This window comes from Cololabis saira, chromosome 15, assembly GCF_033807715.1.
Source record: "Cololabis saira isolate AMF1-May2022 chromosome 15, fColSai1.1, whole genome shotgun sequence".
NCBI classification, from domain to species: domain Eukaryota; kingdom Metazoa; phylum Chordata; class Actinopteri; order Beloniformes; family Belonidae; genus Cololabis; species Cololabis saira.
The window spans coordinates 39,160,582-39,179,269 of NC_084601.1; the positions used below are offsets into that span (position 1 = coordinate 39,160,582).

The 18,688-nt window shown below is 36.4% G+C and overlaps 1 protein-coding gene across 1 annotated transcript in view; it reads left to right on the forward strand.

The window, feature by feature from the left end:
- Positions 1–18,688, forward strand: part of LOC133460926 (chloride channel protein 1-like) — a 131,362-nt gene that overhangs the window by 45,667 nt on the left and 67,007 nt on the right. The window contains exons 8-12 of the mRNA XM_061741639.1: positions 2,547–2,672; positions 3,971–4,055; positions 7,597–7,698; positions 7,836–7,920; positions 16,249–16,404. Of these exons, the coding sequence (XP_061597623.1) occupies positions 2,547–2,672; positions 3,971–4,055; positions 7,597–7,698; positions 7,836–7,920; positions 16,249–16,404 (554 nt within the window). The remainder of the gene's footprint in view (positions 1–2,546; positions 2,673–3,970; positions 4,056–7,596; positions 7,699–7,835; positions 7,921–16,248; positions 16,405–18,688) is intronic.

Genomic DNA, 18,688 nt, shown 5'->3' on the forward strand with positions numbered 1-18,688 from the left:
GTCATGCACATTCCCTCTATAGCACACAAGCAACTTAAACATGCACGTATACGGGTCAATGACGTGACGCCTATATTTTCTGAAAAACTGATTTTTCTTCAATTCAAAAAAGGTTTGAATGGATAAAAAAATACCATATATATGAACGACCTGTCCCACATATGGACTCACTTGAATTTTACAAAAAATACTAGTTATTTGGGATTTTGTTGTTGTTTTAAGCGTCTAAATGTCATGTGGTGCGACCGTCCGACCATGACTCTCGTTTTGAAAACTTTTTTGAAATCACTTTAAATGTATTTGAATCAATCTTCTGCCCTATCTGGCATGATTTCCAAAATGTCTTGTAGTGTATAAGATTTATACACATTTATATTTATATTTCTATCATAATATACAAACAAAGTTTGACTGATGTCCATTTTATGAAATATCATGTGACCATTAAAATAACCATTCTTGTATAATACTGAAAACTTGTTAAAGAAAAAAGGTGTCAAGATGTTAAGGAAATTAATTTATTTTAATATGAATCATGGTTGCACCTAGGGTTGCCACCTTTCAGAAATAGAAATAAGGGACGCCCTGATTTCAGCAGTGCAGGAGCCAAAAAAAAAGCCCCTAAACTTCTAAAATGAATAAAAATGTGTTTATTTTATAGGAAAAAACAAAATGCTTTGATTTAAAGTTTAAAGTGCTTTAATAGCATTGAACTTGCATGACTGTACAGACAGACAACCATACTAGCAACTGAAATAGCCTCCTATGCTACGTATGTCCACATCAGCCCAGATGTATAATATAGTTACAGGTGAAGAATATGGTGTAAAAGTAAATTTATTTCAATAATTCAACTAGAATATGGTGTAAAAGTTAATTTATTTCAATAATTCAACTAGAATATGGTGAAAAAGTTAATTTATTTCAATAATTCAACTAGAATATGGTGTAAAAGTTAATTTATTTCAATAATTCAACTAGAATATGGTGTAAAAGTAAATTTATTTCAATAATTCAACTAGAATATGGTGTAAAAGTTAATTTATTTCAATAATTCAACTAGAATATGGTGTAAAAGTTAATTTATTTCAATAATTCAACTAGAATATGGTGTAAAAGTTAATTTATTTCAATTATTCAACTAGAATATGGTGTAAAAGTTGATTTATTTCAATAATTCAACTAGAATATGGTGTAAAAGTTACTTATTTCAATTATTCAACTAGAATTTGGTGTAAAGGTTAATTTATTTCAATAATTCAACTAGAATATGGTGTAAAAGTTAATTTATTTCAATAATTCAACTATAATATGGTGTAAAAGTTAATTTATTTCAATAATTCAACTAGAATATGGTGTAAAAGTTAATTTATTTCAATAATTCAACTAGAATATGGTGTAAAAGTTACTTATTTCAATAATTCAACTAGAATTTGGTGTAAAGGTTAATTTATTTCAATAATTCAACTAGAATATGGTGTAAAAGTTAATTTATTTCAATAATTCAACTAGAATATGGTGTAAAAGTTAATTTATTTCAATAATTCAACTATAATATGGTGTAAAAGTTAATTTATTTCAATAATTCAACTAGAATATGGTGTAAAAGTTAATTTATTTCAATAATTCAACTAGAATATGGTGTAAAAGTTACTTATTTCAATAATTCAACTAGAATTTGGTGTAAAGGTTAATTTATTTCAATAATTCAACTATAATATGGTGTAAAAGTTAATTTATTTCAATAATTCAACTAGAATATGGTGTAAAAGTTAATTTATTTCAATAATTCAACTAGAATATGGTGTAAAAGTTACTTATTTCAATAATTCAACTAGAATTTGGTGTAAAGGTTAATTTATTTCAATAATTCAACTAGAATTTGGTGTAAAGGTTAATTTATTTCAATAATTCAACTAGAATATGGTGTAAAAGTTAATTTATTTCAATAATTCAACTAGAATATGGTGTAAAAGTTAATTTATTTCAATAATTCAACTAGAATATGGTGTAAAAGGTTAATTTATTTCAATAATTCAACTAGAATATGGTGTAAAAGTTAATTTATTTCAATAATTCAACTAGAATATGGTGTAAAGGTTAATTTATTTCAATAATTCAACTAGAATATGGTGTAAAAGTTAATGAAAATACGGTACAAATCGTGTCCCGTATTAGTTCAATACGGGACGCAACATTTTTTTCTCAAATAAAGGACAATTCCGTATTTTACGGGACGGGTGGCAACCCTAGTTGCACCACATTACTTTTCTTTAAGGCTAGTGCCAATTCATCTTGACAAAAATCACTTAATTTAAAAATGTTATATAAATTTATGTGTACACAACATTCTTAATGTTTGAACTACTGCAATAGATATTCTTGTTTTTATTATTTTAAAATTGACCTGTTGAAAATCCTTATTCGTCATTGACCCATAATCTGAAGTATCTGCTTGAATTATTCATTTCATAGAAATACTGTTAAGTTTGAGGCCTTTGTCTAATACATCCCTGGTCTTTTGTGCCTTTTTCTTTCTCTACAAGGAGTGCTCTTCAGTATCGAGGTAACATCCACATACTTTGCCGTGAGGAACTACTGGAGAGGATACTTTGCGGCTACTTTTAGTGCCTTTATCTTTAGAGTGTTGTCCGTGTTTAACAAAGATGCAGGTACGGATGAGGGGAAAGGGGTGACGTTTGTACGTGCTTTATCACTGTGGTGCTCTCTTTTCTCAGGCAGAAGCCAGAGGGAGCTCTTAGTCCGTCACCAAACACGTCCTAATGTCTCTGACTGAAAGAAACATCATGCTCTCTGCACCAGATAGTGTTGTCTTCCTCTGTTTAGCAACAGGGTGCTCTAATGCCTTTTTAAAAGACAGACAATAAATAAAAACTGCAAATAAGTAAGGCAAATCATGGTCATTATGAGGCTGACCTGCCAAAATAATAATTCTGTATCTTTTCCATCTTGAAATACATTTTCTTACTACACTGCAAAAACTCAAAATCTTACCAGGAATATTTGTCTTATTTCTAGTTAAAATGTCTAATTTTTAGTAAAAAAATCTTATTAATCTTAAAACAAGATTCATTACCAGAAAACAACTTTTTTATTTGACAATTTTCACCTGTTTCAAGTAGATTTTCACTTGAAATAAGTAGAAAAATCTGGGACAAGATTTATCTTCTCATTACAAGCTAAAAAATCTTCTTCCTCTGGCAGATTTTTCTACTTATTTTAAGTGAAAATCTACTTGAAACAGGTGAAAATTGTTGTTTTTTCCAGTGATGAGTCTTGTTTTAAGTGTAATGAGATTTTTTTTTGACTAAAAATGAGAGATTTTAACTAGAAATAAGAAAAATATTCTTGTTAAGATTTGGAGTTTTTGCAGTGCAAAATTGCTCAGACACAATAAAACGTACACTGCAAAAACTCAAAATCTTACCAAGAATATTTGTCTTATTTCTAGTTAAAATGTCTAATTTTTAGTCAAAAACTCTCATTACACTTAAAACAAGAGTCATTACCAGAAAAATAACTTATTTGACAATTTTCACCTGTTTCAAGTAAATTTTCACTTAAAATAAGTAGAAAAAATCTGCCAATGGAACAAGATTTGTTTGCTTGTAATGAAAAAATAGAAAAATCTGGGAAAGGATTTATCTTCTCATTACAATCTAAAAAATCTTGTTCCACTGGCAGATTTTTCTACTTATTTCAAGTGAAAATCTACTTGAAACAGGTGAAAATTGTTGATTTTTCCAGTGATGAGTCTTGTTTTAAGTGTAATGACATTTTTTTTTACTAAAAATCAGACATTTTAACTAGAAATAAGACAAATATTCTTGTTAAGATTTTGAGTTTTTGCAGTGTAATGATGATAAAAATAATTTAAAAAAAAACAACCCACAGCTTTCTCTTTTCTTTGTTTTCACATGTCAAGATTTCCTTTTATTTTCTTTCCCAGTAACCATCACTGCTCTGTTCAGGACAAACTTCCGGATGGATTTCCCTTTTGACCTCCAGGAGCTGCCAGCTTTCGCCATCATTGGGTGAGTAGTTGGAACACGCTAAATATGGAGCCAAATCAAGGCCAAAAGTTTTGCTAATTTGAAAATAAAATTTGAACCTGAAAATTCTTTTTTACAGTTTCAATTTTATTTTTTTCAGTATCAGATCTTTTTTTCAGTTTCAAATCTTTTTATTTCAGTTTCAAATCTTTTTTTCAGGTTCAAATATTTTTTTTTCAGTTTCACGTCTTTTTTTTCAGTTTCACTTCTTTTTTTTTCAGGTTCAAATTTTTTTTTCAGGTTCAGACTTTTGGCCCCGATCTGGCGTGGGGGGCGTGGCATCAACTGAGAGGGGCGTGGCATCAACTGAGAGGGGCGTGGCATCATGAGTGACAGCAGAACAGAGAAGGCGGGGGACGTTACTCAGTCCTGTTGCCTTCAGGAATAGTAGGTTGCAGAAGCTATCAGTAGAAGTATGATTCAACACTGTATATACACCATATTCACGTGATTGGCAGTGGAAAAAACTGATATTAGTGACACATTTCTGTTTAAAAAGCTGTTTTAGACCGTACTTGGCACCAATCGCAGTATAAAAGCAATAAACTATGCCAGACTGTACAGTTCAACAGCCACACTTTAAAGTTTGACATTTCCCACTTCCACATACTACCAAGTACGGTCTAAAACAGCTTTTTAAACAGAAATGTGTCACTAATATCAGTTTTTTCCACTGCCAATCACGTGAATATGGTGTATATACAGTGTTGAATCATACTTCTACTGATAACTTCTGCAACCTACGTTTCCTGAAGGCAACATGACTGAGGAACGTCCCCTGCCTTCTCTGTTCTGCTGTCACTCATGATGCCACGCCCCTCTCAGTTGATGCCACGCCCCCCACGCCAGATCCGGGCCAAAAGTCGGAACCTGAAAAAAAAATTTGAACCTGGAAAAAAAAAGACGTGAAACTGAAAAAAAAATATTTGAACCTGAAAAAAAGATTTGAAGCTGAAATAAAAAGATCTGATACTGAAAAAAATAAAATTGAAACTGTAAAAAAGAATTTTCAGGTTCAAATTTTATTTTCAAATTAGCAAAACTTTTGGCCTTGATTTGGCTCCATACTAAATACATCAGACCGTAATGGAAAATTAAACCTTTTAAGATGCAAAGAATCCCATGTATAAGTTCACAATTTACCTAAAGGGTGGAAAAAAAGAGATGCAGAGAAACACAGTGTGAGCGTGTGATGTTCACCCACTCAACCATCCCATGTTATTTAAAGTCAGACAGGCTGATTATCCGGCCTGTCATTACTGGAGAAGAGGGAGGGACGGGTCATATTCATCAAGGTGTGGATCTAGAGTTTACATTTCTTAAAGGGGACCTATTATGGCTCTAATACCTATTTTAAACAGGCCTTGAATGTCTTAAAAACAAGCTTTTGATTGTTTTTGCTAAATAAATTGGAAATTCAGCCTCTAAACCATGTCTTTATCTTCCCATTCTCTAACCTCATTATCTATGCAGGATTCTGAGTGGGCGGGGCTATGATAATGAGGCTCTGTGCTGATTGGCTGCCTGAATGACGCGATGCACCACTACGAAAAAATGGTGGAAGCTCCGGCCGGTGGAGTTAGTTGTTAGTGGTTTCACGCATCGGAGGCCAACCGATGTAAATCGCATTTTGGTTACGTAACGAAAGGGATCAGAATCTGAATGGCTCGTAGATCCACATCACACTGGACGGATCATCTGGGCGGCTGTACAGACACTGCAGAATCTGGTTTCTTTCCTCCTTCTCTGAGTTGGCAGGCTGAGGGGAGACCACTTAATATATGTTAAAGCAAGAAAAAAACCTGTTTTTCAGAATAGGTCCCCTTTAATCTCGACATTTCGACTTTTTTCTCGACATTTTGACTTTTTTCTCGAAATTTCAACTTTTTTCTCGACATTTTGAGTTTTTTCTCAAAATTTCAACTTTTTTCTCGACATTTTGACTTTTTTTCTCTGCATTTTGACTTTTTTCTCGAAATTGTACTTCAACATTAATTTCGACATTTCGACTTTTTTCTAGAAATTTCAACTTTTTTCTCGACATTTTCACTTTTTTCTCGACATTTTCACTTTTTTCTCGACATTTTCACTTTTTTCTCGACATTTCGACTGGCGGAGTTGTTGTTGTTGTTCCGGCCACAGTTAGTTGTTAGTGGTTTCACGCATCGTCGTTACGTAACGACGGGAGCAGAATCTTATTGGCTCGTAGATCCACATCACACTGGACGGATCATCCAGGCGGCTGTACAGACACTGCAGAATCTGGTTGCTTTCCTCCTTCTCTGAGTTGGCAGGCTGAGGGGAGACCACTTTGTCAAAGCAAGAGAAAACCTGTTTCATAATAGGTCCCCTTTAAGTTTCTATTTTACATCCCCTATAAAGCCTGATTTATGGTTCTGCGTTAAACCAACGCAGAGCCTATGCCGTTGCTGTGACGCCGTCGTGAACCCTTCGGACTTCTCCGTCACTCCATTTCTCCGTGGTGCAATAAACCCCCCCAGAGAGCCAGTTGATACTTTGTTTAGCTTCCGCCTTTTCCGGTCACAGTGAATCAAAGAGATAAGGACAACTATTGTGCAAAAAACCAAAACAACCCAAAACAATCACACACACACGAAGAAAAGAGCGCTGAAAGTTAATTACTGCTTCACGAACCAGAACCGGAAATACGTTGCTACCAAGCGAACCAATCACAGCCCTCTCAGTCCATGTTGGGTCTGCGTCGCCTCGACGCGTAGTTACAATTTTTTGGGAGGTGCACGTCAGGCTACGGCAGGGGTCGGCAACCCGCGGCTCCAGAACCGCCTGCGGCTCTTTAGCGCCGCCCTAGTGGCTCCTGGAGCTTTTTCAAAAATGTTTGACCTTTTTTTTTCCTTTTTTTCTTCTTTTTAAATTTTTTTTTCCTTTTTTTCTTCTTTTTTCCTCTTTTTTCTTCTTTTCTTTTTTTCTTTCCTTTTTCCTTTTTTAATCTCGATATTTCGACTTTTTTATCGACATTTCGACTTTTTTCTCAACATTTTGACTTTTTTCTCAACATTTCCACTTTTTTCTCAACATTTCGACTTTTTTCTCGACATTTCGGCTTTTGTCTCAAGATTGTACTTCAACATTAATCTCGACATTTCGACTTTCTTCTCGAATTTTCGACATTTTTCTCAACATTTCGACTTTTTTCTCGAAGTGCATAATGAAAAAAAAAAAATCTTCCCCCAGTTATAACTAATATAGATACATACAGCACGTGTTGCCTTCATTCTAAGGCTGATACAAGACTTTTCATTTTTTGCGGCTCCAGACATATTTGTTTTTTGTGTTTTTGGTCCAATACGGCTCTTTCAACATTTTGGGTTCCCGACCCCTGGGCTACAGCGTAGAGACTCCCGCGTAGTACCCTACGGCGTAGGCTCTGCGTTGATTTACTGCAGAACCATAATTCAGCCTTAAGTCCTCTCTCTGCCTCTAAAGCACTAAAATAGCGTTTTACAAATGGACAATAAAATTTGACGAGCACATTTGTGTGCAGGATCTGCTGCGGGTTTCTGGGGGCGTTCTTTGTCTATCTCAACAGACAGGTCGTGTTGTTCATGAGACGACCCAACGCCATGACCCGCTTCCTGATCAAGCAGTGAGTCTCATCCTGCTGCTGTGAAACATTCTGTAATCATCATGTATTCCTTTACTCAAAATTATTATTTTTTTATCGTTTTTTTTAAAAATCAATCAGTAATTTTTTGACTTTTCTTGTGTCTTGTTCCCTTGCAGCCGGTTGGTGTTCCCTGCTGTGGTGACGCTGCTCATCTCCACCTTGACCTTCCCGCCAGGGTTCGGACAGTTCATGGCAGGAGAGGTCAGACTTCAAACAGGGCGTCTTAAAAACGTCTTGAACACAAACATCCGACTTTGAGGTCTTTGATGTGTGAGGATAAAAGGCGCGTGTAGTGGGATCATACAGTACGTTTACATGCAGCAGTTCAATCGGATTTCTGATCGTATAAGACTTTTAAACTGCATGTAAACACGTCAATCCGATCTACTTCGGACATATTTCTGACCTTTATCGAACATTTAATAATCAGGTAGCAACACCTAGATAACTCGTTCACAGTCGGAATTTTAACACCATGTATACGGAGACATCGGATATTGCAGTCTGAGCAGTTGGAGAATTTCCTCTGGGGCTTCACCCGGAAGTGAAAGGAGACGGCGCGTGTTAAATAGTTGTTTAAACACCTTTAAAAAGATTGCGAAACAGATGGCAGAAGCTTCATCAGGACACCGGAGCAGATCAAAATAAAGTAGAAAAATATACGGAAGGCGTAACATTGGCGCCAAACAAAACAACCGTCAACCGGAAGTGGCTCTTTGTTGAAATGGTTACCATGGTTACAGCCCCACATAGCGTCATGGAGTCAGCCATGCTCTGGACATTTATCCCATAGACATATATATACATAGACGCCGCATCCACTGTGGCTGGACGTGCCTATAGGTCCGCCATCTTGGTACAGACCACTCGCCACGGCAATGCATTACATCTATGGAGGAGCAGCGTTTCTACACACACAAAAGTGATCATAAATGATGTTGTGAAGCTAATTTGACGTGATTTGTTTGTCAAACGTCACACATTACAGACAGACATAGATAAAACAAAAAGAAAGAAAAGAACCCAGAAAACGTTCAATGTTCAGGTCTTCATTTACTATACAAGTATTTACTATATAATTGTTTTCTATTGCCATTACTATTATTATTAATATTATATTATATATACATATATATTACATATTATACACACAGTTTGGCATTGACAACCACCATTCCAACCTACTGAAAGTGGTGTCTGTGTTTCACCACATTGCAAAAGTCACCTCACTCAAATACCAGAGTGGTAGCACAAGAAAGAAACTGTGCAAAACCGTTCTCTTTCAGGGGTTTTAGCTAGAATCTGTGAAAGGCTTGTATTATACGATAGATAGATAGATAGATAGATAGATAGATAGATAGATAGATAGATAGATAGATAGATAGATAGATAGATAGATGGGGATGTATAGATATATATAAATATATAGACATATGTATATATATATATATATATGATAGTATACATTATATTTATTATAATCATCTAATGATGATAGTGATAAAACAATAATAGAATGTAATAGCAATAGTAACAATAATAATTCAATGTTAATATAATGTTAATATATAATATAATATATATGTATATATAATATATGTTAATATAATATAATATTAATAATAATAGTAATGGCAATAGAAACAATTATATAGTAAATACTTGTAGTAAATAAAGACCTGAACATTGAACGTTTTCTGGGTTCTTTTCTTTCTTTTCTTTTTGTTTTATCTATGTCTGTCTGTAATGTGTGACGTTTGACAAACAAATCACGTGAAATTAGCTTCACAACATCATTTATGATCACTTTTGTGTGTGTAGAAACGCCGCTCCTCCATAGATGTAATGCATTGCCGTGGCGAGTGGTCTGTACCAAGATGGCGGACCTATAGGCACGTCACTTCAGTGGGCGGCGGCATTCGATGCGGCGTCTATGTATATATGTCTATGATTTATCCGATCTCTGAACAGCATGTAAACTCAGACAAGTCTTCTGGATGTCTTTATCTGATACCATCAGAAATCCCATTTCTTTGCTGCATGTAAACGTACTGAATACTGATAGATGTGTCTTCATTCACCAGACATTTCCCCAGCAACGTATCTCTTTAAAACCAGTAAATAGTGTTGTGTTTCTCATCCCCGTGGTCCAGTTGTGTCTTTGAGAAGCAGAAGTACAAACACCAGTTTAACATATGACCACGTGATTTTGAAGTTTCAAGGTTGAGACGCTGCACCAATGTTTGCCGGTGGTCTGCATGTGTTTTGGGCTGTGGTCGCTGCCTTTGGCCTCCGCTCCATCGGCCTTTATTCACTGTGGGGAAATGCAACCGTAATCAGTCGTGGCTTGAAAAACCCATATTCTAAAAATGTATTTAAAATCAGCGTAGAGTCCATTTATGTTTCCAGGAAAAAGGCCATAATTTACAGAAACAAACAAGAGTACTACCACAATTGGAGATTGCCTTACAGTATATTCTTTGTACTTTTGTTGTATGGAAAACTGTGGTGTTTTCATGCGTTTTGGCCGTTCGTTTACACGAAAACGAAGCTCAAAGTCACCAAAAATGATCATTTCTGAAACTCCGGCCAAAGTGGAGATTTGCAAAAACTCCGTCTTCATGTTTGCTTGTAAAAAGAGGGAAACGGACATTTAGGCTTCAGAACGTCACATTATGCCACAGAAACGTCACCAGCGTCATGTGTGAGACCTGTGTTTACAATTTGTTTGGCCACTGAAGTTACTCGTGTCATTTGTTGATGTTTTTTTCCAGGATTCTGATTGGCTAGCATTACTTTATCTTCTCGTTACACTGCCCCCTGTAGGTTTGGATGCTCATAGCACCTTAACAGCTATTTATGCGGGTTTGTGTAAATGAAGAGATTTTGAAAACGATCTGATGTAAATTATGGTATTTTTCAAAACGTTAAAGGCGGAAATATCAGTTTTTGTAAAATACATGTGTAAACGTGGACTTAAAATGAGTCTTAAGTTACAGTTGATTTTGAAAAGGACTTTAAAAGATTAAATTCATTTAATACATTAAAACCTGCAGATACAACATTCAAATGATGTTAGTTCAGGCTGTCTCTTATGCAAACGTCAAAATCTGTGTGTGAGATGCTGACAGCAGATTTGTATGTTTTTGAACACCGGCAGAATATTCGTTTCTACGGAAGAGTATTAGGGCCACTTAAAAAAATAAAAAGAATTCTGAGAAAAAAGTCAGAATTCTGACTTTAATCTCAGAGATTAAAGTCAGAATTCTGACTTTTTTCTCAGAATTCTGAGATTAAAGTCAGAATTCTGACTTTTTTCTCAGAATTCTGACTTTTTTCTCAGAATTCTGAGATTAAAGTCAGAATTCTGACTTTTTTCTCAGAATTCTGACTTTTTTCTCAGAATTCTGAGATTAAAGTCAGAATTCTGACTTTTTTCTTAGAATTCTGACTTTTTTCTCAGAATTCTGAGTTTAAAGTCAGAATTCTGACTTTTTTCTCAGAATTCTGAGATTAAAGTCAGAATTCTGACTTTTTTCTCAGAATTCTGACTTTTTTCTCAGAATTCTGAGATTAAAGTCAGAATTCTGACTTTTTTCTCAGAATTCGGACTTTTTTCTCAGAATTCTGAGATTAAAGTCAGAATTCTGACTTTTTTCTCAGAATTCTGACTTTTTTCTCAGAATTCTGAGATTAAAGTCAGAATTCTGACTTTTTTCTCAGAATTCTGACTTTTTTCTCAGAATTCTGAGATTAAAGTCAGAATTCTGACTTTTTTCTCAGAATTCTGACTTTTTTCTCAGAATTCTGACTTTTTTCTCAGAATTCTGAGTTTAAAGTCAGAATTCGGACTTTTTTCTCAGAATTCTGACTTTTTTCTCAGAATTCTGAGATTAAAGTCAGAATTCTGACTTTTTTCTCAGAATTCTGACTTTTTTCTCAGAATTCTGAGATTAAAGTCAGAATTCTGACTTTTTTCTCAGAATTCTTTTTATTTTTTTTAAGTGGCCCTAATACTCTTCCGTAGGTTTCAATGTTTGGTGGACACTAAATGATATTTTTGTGGTTGTGCAGTAATTTTGCTGGTTAAAGAGGTTCGTCGCACCTTTTCTTTAAAGTGCAAAAATGATCCACCCACAGGCTATCGTACGGCATAAAAGGCAAACTCTGAGCAGCGGGGATTGAACGCTCTGTGCAGATCCACAGAAGAGAGAAAGCTGCCACCGACACTCAAGGTCGTTTGGAGGTTTTCTCTTTGTTTTTGCTTGGGTATGAAACGCCGTTGCAGCACCTGATAGACGTGAGCCAGCTGCGTCCCCTCGGCTGAACACATCACACGATTGGGAGGGATTGAAGCTCAGACTGTGACCTTTATCTCCCACGGTGGGACCAAAACATGCTTACCGGACGCACCTGAAAGGCAATAGTGTCATTGCAATCGAATTCATTCGTGGAAATGTGGAAGAAAATAGAGAATATTTATTTATCTGCTAAACCTCAGACACATGAAAGTCAAATCTCCAAACTTTGAGTCTGAGCCGTCGGTCATTAACGGTCATTAACGGCTAAGGCTTAAGCCGGACCGCTTGTAGATGTTAAGAATTTTTTTATAGTTTTTATTTCCTTTTTTAGTTTGTTTGATTATTTCAGTTCAGTTTTAGTTGGTTTAAGAACTTTTGAAAGCTTTTGTCTAGAACAGAGGTTACACTGCAAAAACTCCAAATCTTACCAGGAATATTTGTCTTATTTCTAGTTAAAATGTCAAATTTTTAGTAAAAAGAAAATCTCATTACACTTAAAACAAGACTCATCACTGGAAAAAACAACAATTTTCACCTGTTTCAAGTAGAAAAATCTGCCACTGCTGTTATTTCTATAAAACAAAAATCGGCCAAGATTTACACTGCAAAAACTCAAAATCTTAACAAGAATATTTGTCTTATTTCTAGTTAAAATGTCTCATTTTTAGTCAAAAAAATCTCATTACACTTAAAACAAGAGTCATTACTGGGGGAAAAAAAACAAAAATGTTCACCTGTTTCAAGTAGATTTTCACTTAAAATGAGCAGAAAAATCAGCCAGTGGAACAAGATTTTTGGAATATTTGTCTTATTTCTAGTTAAAATGTCTAATTTTTAGTCAAAAATCTCATTACACTTAAAACAAGAGTCATTACCAGAAAGATAACTTGTTATTTGACAATTTTCACCTGTTTAACCTGTTTTCACTTGAAATAAGTAGAAAAATCTGCCAGTGGAACAAGATTTTTTTGCTTGTAATGAGAAGATAAATCTTGTCCCACTGGCAGATTTTTCTACTTATTTCAAGTGAAAATGTACTTGAAACAGGTGGAAATTGTCAAATTACAAGTTATTTTTCTGGTAATGACTCTTGTTTTAAGTGTAATGAGACATTTGAACTATAAATAACACAAATATTCCTGGTAAGATTTTGAATTTTTGCAGTGAAAGAGTGACGTTAACTAAAAAGCTGCCAACAGATGGGTACGGGTGGACTTGTCCGGTGACTCATTCTCGCTTGCTGACTCAAAAATGACTAATTCTCTTTAATTATTTTGCTCCACATATACATAAATGCCTCTCAATGGCTCACGGGCACCAAATGCATTGGCTCCTGCATCTCCATAACGCCTCTGCAGTGGGAAAACAACAACAGAACAGGCCATTCAGATGCTACAGTTGCACTGGGTGCATGAGTCAGGGTGGGAATCATTGTGTGCCGTTGCAGATCGGCTCAGTGAAACGCCGCCGGCCTTGGCAGAGGCGGATGGAATAGCCTTTCCTGTTCAGTTTTCTGAAGCAGTGGTCTCAAGTACGCTTTACAACGCCTATAATAATCTCCTCCAGCTGAGCTGCCGTTTTCTGCAGCGCTCCATCAGGTCCTCTTGAAAGGATTTCTTTCACTAATAACTATATATCCGCTTGCAGAAGAGAAGCGCCGTCTGTCACATCAGACTGGGACTTTAGAGGTAAATTATTTAGATTTAGATCCAGAGCTGTGCAGAGATGATGCACAGCCTTTGTTGAAAGGTGCCAGACGTCTCTGCGTTAAGGTGAGAGCGACTGACATATGCAGGGAGATTCACCCACCTGGTTCTCACTAAGTGGTCTCGTTCAAGCGTCTGTGAAACATGTGATGAGCACTTAGCTCCGGATTGGCAAGGTTACCTGAGACTTCAAGCTGAAGCTGAGGAGAGCCATACGGACACATTAACACCCACTTCACTATTAAGGCCACAGATAGGAATTCATATCAAGATGATACTCAAGACGATTCAACATAAACAAACCACTGGCCGATCGATTAACACTGATCAGGACTCTATCATATACAGTACACTGCAAAAACTCAAAATCTTACCAGGAATATTTGTCTTATTTTTAGTTAAAATGTCTAATTTTTAGACAAAAATCTCATTATACTTAAAACAAGAGTCATTACCAGAAAAATAACTTGTTATTTGACGATTTTCAAGCAAATTTTCCCTTGAAATAAGTAGAAAATCTGCCAGTGGGACAAGATTTATCTTCTCATTACAAAAAAATCTTGTTTATTTTAAGTGAAAATCTACGTGAAACAGGTGGAAATTGTCAAATAACAAGTTATTCACGTTCATGTTCTTGTTTTGCATCCTGCCCTGCAGCGCTTTTAGTTTGTTTTTTTTGTTAAATAAACCCTTTTTTCGTTGAACTCCTGCGTCCTGCTCTCCTACGTTTGGGTCCACACCTTACCCCAGACGTGACACAAGATTTATCTTCTCATTACAAGCAAACAAATCTTGTTCCATTGGCAGATTTTTTCTACTTATTTTAAGTGAAAATTAACTTGAAACAGGTGAAAATTGTCAAATAACAAGTTATTTTTCTGGTAATGAGTCTTGTTTTAAGTGTAATGACAGTTTTTGACTAAAAATTAGACATTTTAACTAGAAATAAGACAAATATTCCTGGTAAGATTTTGAGTTTTTGCAGTTTATGTTTAATTGTGTCTGAGCACTTTTGCACTGCAAAAACTCAAAATCTTAACAAGAATATTTGTCCTATTTCTAGTTAAAATGTCTAATTTTTAGTCAAAAAAATCTCATTACACTTAAAACAAGACTCATCACTGGAAAAAAACAACAATTTTCACCTGTTTCAAGTAGATTTTCACTTAAAATAAGTAGAAAAATCTTCCAGTGGAACAAGATTTTTTTGCTTGTAATGAGAAGAAAAATCTTGTCCCACTGGCAGATTTTTCTACTTATTTCAAGTGAAAATTTACTTGAAACAGGTGAAAATTGTCAAATAAGTTATTTTTCTGGTGATCACTTGTTTTAAATGTAATGAGATTTTTTTGACTAAAAATGAGACATTTTAACTAGAAAAATAACTTGTTATTTGACAATTTCCACCTGTTTCAAGTAAATTTTCACTTGAAATAAGTAGAAAAATCTGCCAGTGGAACAAGATTTATCTTCTAAGCTAAAAAATCTTGTTCCACTGGCAGATTTTTCTACTTATTTTAAGTGAAAATCTACTTGAAACAGGTGAAAATTGTTGTTTTTTCCAGTGATGAGTCTTATTTTAAATGTAATGAGATTTTCTTGACTAAAAATGAGACATTTTAACTAGAAATAAGACAAATATTCTCGTTAAGATTTTGAGTTTTTGCAGTGTTCTTTCTGTTGTGAACACTGATATCTGCTCAAATCAAAAACAATGCAATAATGATACGCTTGAGATTGTGTATTGTAAGAGAAATGTTAATTTAGTCCTACATTTTCATTTTTATGTGTTGTTATTATGATTCTTAATGAATACACAGTACAGACTAAACGTTTGGACACACCTCAGTCCAAACTTTTGGTCTTTACACTGCAAAAACTCAAAATCTTAACAAGAATATTTGTCTTATTTCTAGTTAAAACAGGTGAAAGTTGTTGTTTTTTCCAGTGATGAGTCTTGTTTTAAATGTAATGAGATTTTTTTGACTAAAAATGAGACATTTTAACTAGAAATAAGACAAATATTCTCGTTAAGATTTTGAGTTTTTGCAGTGTTCTTTCTTTCTAAACCGTCTTTTTTCCTCTGTCTAATTCATTTCTTTTCCCTTTTCTTCCCCTCTGATCCTCCTTGCCCTAAATCTGTCTCACCCTACATTTTCTTCTGTTTTTTCTTGGCGTCTAACCTTACTTTTTCCTTTTACCTTAACTGTCCCATCACATCTGGTTAATCTCTCTTTTCACCTTTTCATCCCCGCCCTGTTTTCCATTCCATCTTTTCCCTTGTACTTTTTACACCCCCCATTTTTCCTACTGCTTCTGCCCTGCTCTCCGTTTCACCTTTACCAACATGTATGCCTCCCTCGCTGCCCATCTGTCTTAGATTTTTCAACCACCCTCTCATCCACCTCTCCCTCTTGTGCTCCTGTCCCCTCCATCCCTCCTCCTCCTCCTCCTCCTCCTCCTCCTCCTCCTCCTCCTCCTCCTCCTCCTCCTCCTCCTCCCACCTTTCCCCACCTCCCCAGTTGATGCCCAGGGAGTGCATCAACTCTTTGTTTGATAACTTTACGTGGACGAAGATTTCGGGGTTGGCCCCCCCGGTGGGCCTGGGCCGCTCGGCCGCCTTCCTGCACCCTGACGTCAGCGTCTTCGTCATCCTGCTGCTCTTCCTCATCATGAAGGTACGATGCAGCCGGGGACGTGTCTTTAAACTGGAGACATGAGTGTAGCAGTATGTTTTATTGTGTCTGAGCTGGGAATGGGTGATATTTTACCGTTCACGATAAACCGTCAAAAAAATTCCTCACGGTAAGAATTTGTCATCTCGCGGTAAAAACGATAAATTCCTGTTGATGACGTTTTTGTGTAAAGATGATTTATGGTTCTGTGTTAAATCCACACACAACGTACATGAAGGAAGGAAGGAAGGAAGGAAGGAAGGAAGGAAGGAAGGAAGGAAGGAAGGAAGGAAGGAAGGAAGGAAGGAAGGAAGGAAGGAAGGAAGGAAGGAAGGAAGGAAGGAAGGAAGGAAGGAAGGAAGGAAGGAAGGAAGGAAGGAAGGAAGGAAGGAAGGAAGGAAGGAAGGAAGGAAGGAAGGAAGGAAGGAAGGAAGGAAGGAAAGAGAGAGCAGGAGGAAAGAAGGAAGGAAGGAGGGAAGGAGGGAAGGAAAGGGGAGAAAGAAAGGGAGAAAACAAGGAAAGGAGGAAGGAAGGAAGGAAGGAAGGAAGGAAGGAAGGAAAGAAGGAAGGAAGGGAGAAAAGAGGAAGGAAGGAAGGAAGGTAGGAAAGAAGGAAGGAAGGAAGGAAGGAAGGAAGGAAGGAAAGAGAGAGCAGGAGGAAAGAAGGAAGGAAGGAAGGAAGGAAGGAAGGAAGGAAGGAAGGAAGGAAGGAAGGAAGGAAGGAAGGAAGGCAAGAGAGAGCAGGAGGAAGGAAGGAAGGAAGGAAGGAGAAGGAAGGAAGGAAGGAAGCAAGGAAGGAAGGAAGGAAGGAAGGAAGGAAGGAAGGCAAGAGAGAGCAGGAGGAAGGAAGGAAGGAAGGAAGGAAGGAAGGAAGGAGAAGGAAGGAAGGAAGGAAGGAAGCAAGGAAGGAAGGAAGGAGAAGGAAGGAAGGAAGCAAGGAAGGAAGGAGAGAGCAGGAGGAAGGAAGGAAGGAAGGAAGGAAGGAAGGAAGGAGAGAGCAGGAGGAAGGAAGGAAGGCAAGAGAGAGCAGGAGGAAGGAAGGAAGGAAGGAAGGAAGGAAGGCAAGAGCAGGAGGAAGGAAGGAAGGAAGGAAGGAAGGATAAGGAAGGAATGAAGGAAGGAAGCAAGGAAGGAAGGAGGAAGGCAAGAAGGAAGGAGAGAGCAGGAGGAAGGAAGGAAGGAAGGAAGGAAGGAAGGAAGGAAGGAAGGAAGGAAGGAAGGAAGGAAGGAAGGAAGGAAGGAAGGAAGGAAGGAAGGAAGGAAGGAAGGAAGGAAGGAAGGAAAGGGGAGAAAACAAGGAAAGAAGGAAGGAAATGAGCCTGAAAGAAAGAAAGAAAAACAGAAAGAAAGAAAGAAAGAAAGATAAATTCCTGTTGATACGTTTTTGTGTAACAAACATGGCGGATCTGAGAGCGAGATAGATTTATAGTTAAAAAGGTGGAGTTGAATTGGTATTTTTTTATCGTCATTTTTATCGTTATCGGGATAAATGCCAGAAATTATCGTGATACATTTTTTAGTCCATACCGCCCATCCCTAGTCTGAGCACTTTTGCACTGCAAAAACTCAAACTTTTAACAAGAATATTTGTCTTATTTCTAGTTAGAATGTCTCATTTTTAGTCAAAAAATCTAATTACACTTAAAACAAGACTCATTACCAGAAAAATAACTTGTTATTTGACAATTTTCACCTGTTTCAAGTAAATTTTCACTTGAAATAAGTAGGAAAAATCTGCCAATGGAACAAGATGTCAGGGTTTGACATTCCCCCCAGGCTTTGAGTTTCTGTTTTGTCCCGCCTGTGTTCCATCTGCCCTGATTGTCTGTACCTGTGTCTCGTCATGTCTCCTTATCCCCTGAGTATATCTGGTCTTGTCATTCCCTTGTTCCTTGTCGGACCGTACTGTTTCTACCTCCATGTTTTCCTCGTCAGGTTTTTGTAGCCACGTTCATGTTCTTGTTTTGCATCCTGCCCTGCAGCGCTTTTAGTTTGGTTTTTTTGTTAAATAAACCCTTTTTTCGTTGAACTCCTGCCTCCTGCTCTCCTGCGTTTGGGTCCACACCTTACCCCAGACGTGACACAAGATTTATCTTCTCATTACAAGCAAACAAATCTTGTTCCATTGGCAGATTTTTCTACTTATTTTAAGTGAAAATTTACTTGAAACAGGTGAAAATTGTCAAATAACAAGTTATTTTTCTGGTAATGACTCTTGTTCTAGGTGTAATGAGAGTTTTTGACTAAAAATGAGACATTTTAACTAGAAATAAGACAAATATTCCTGG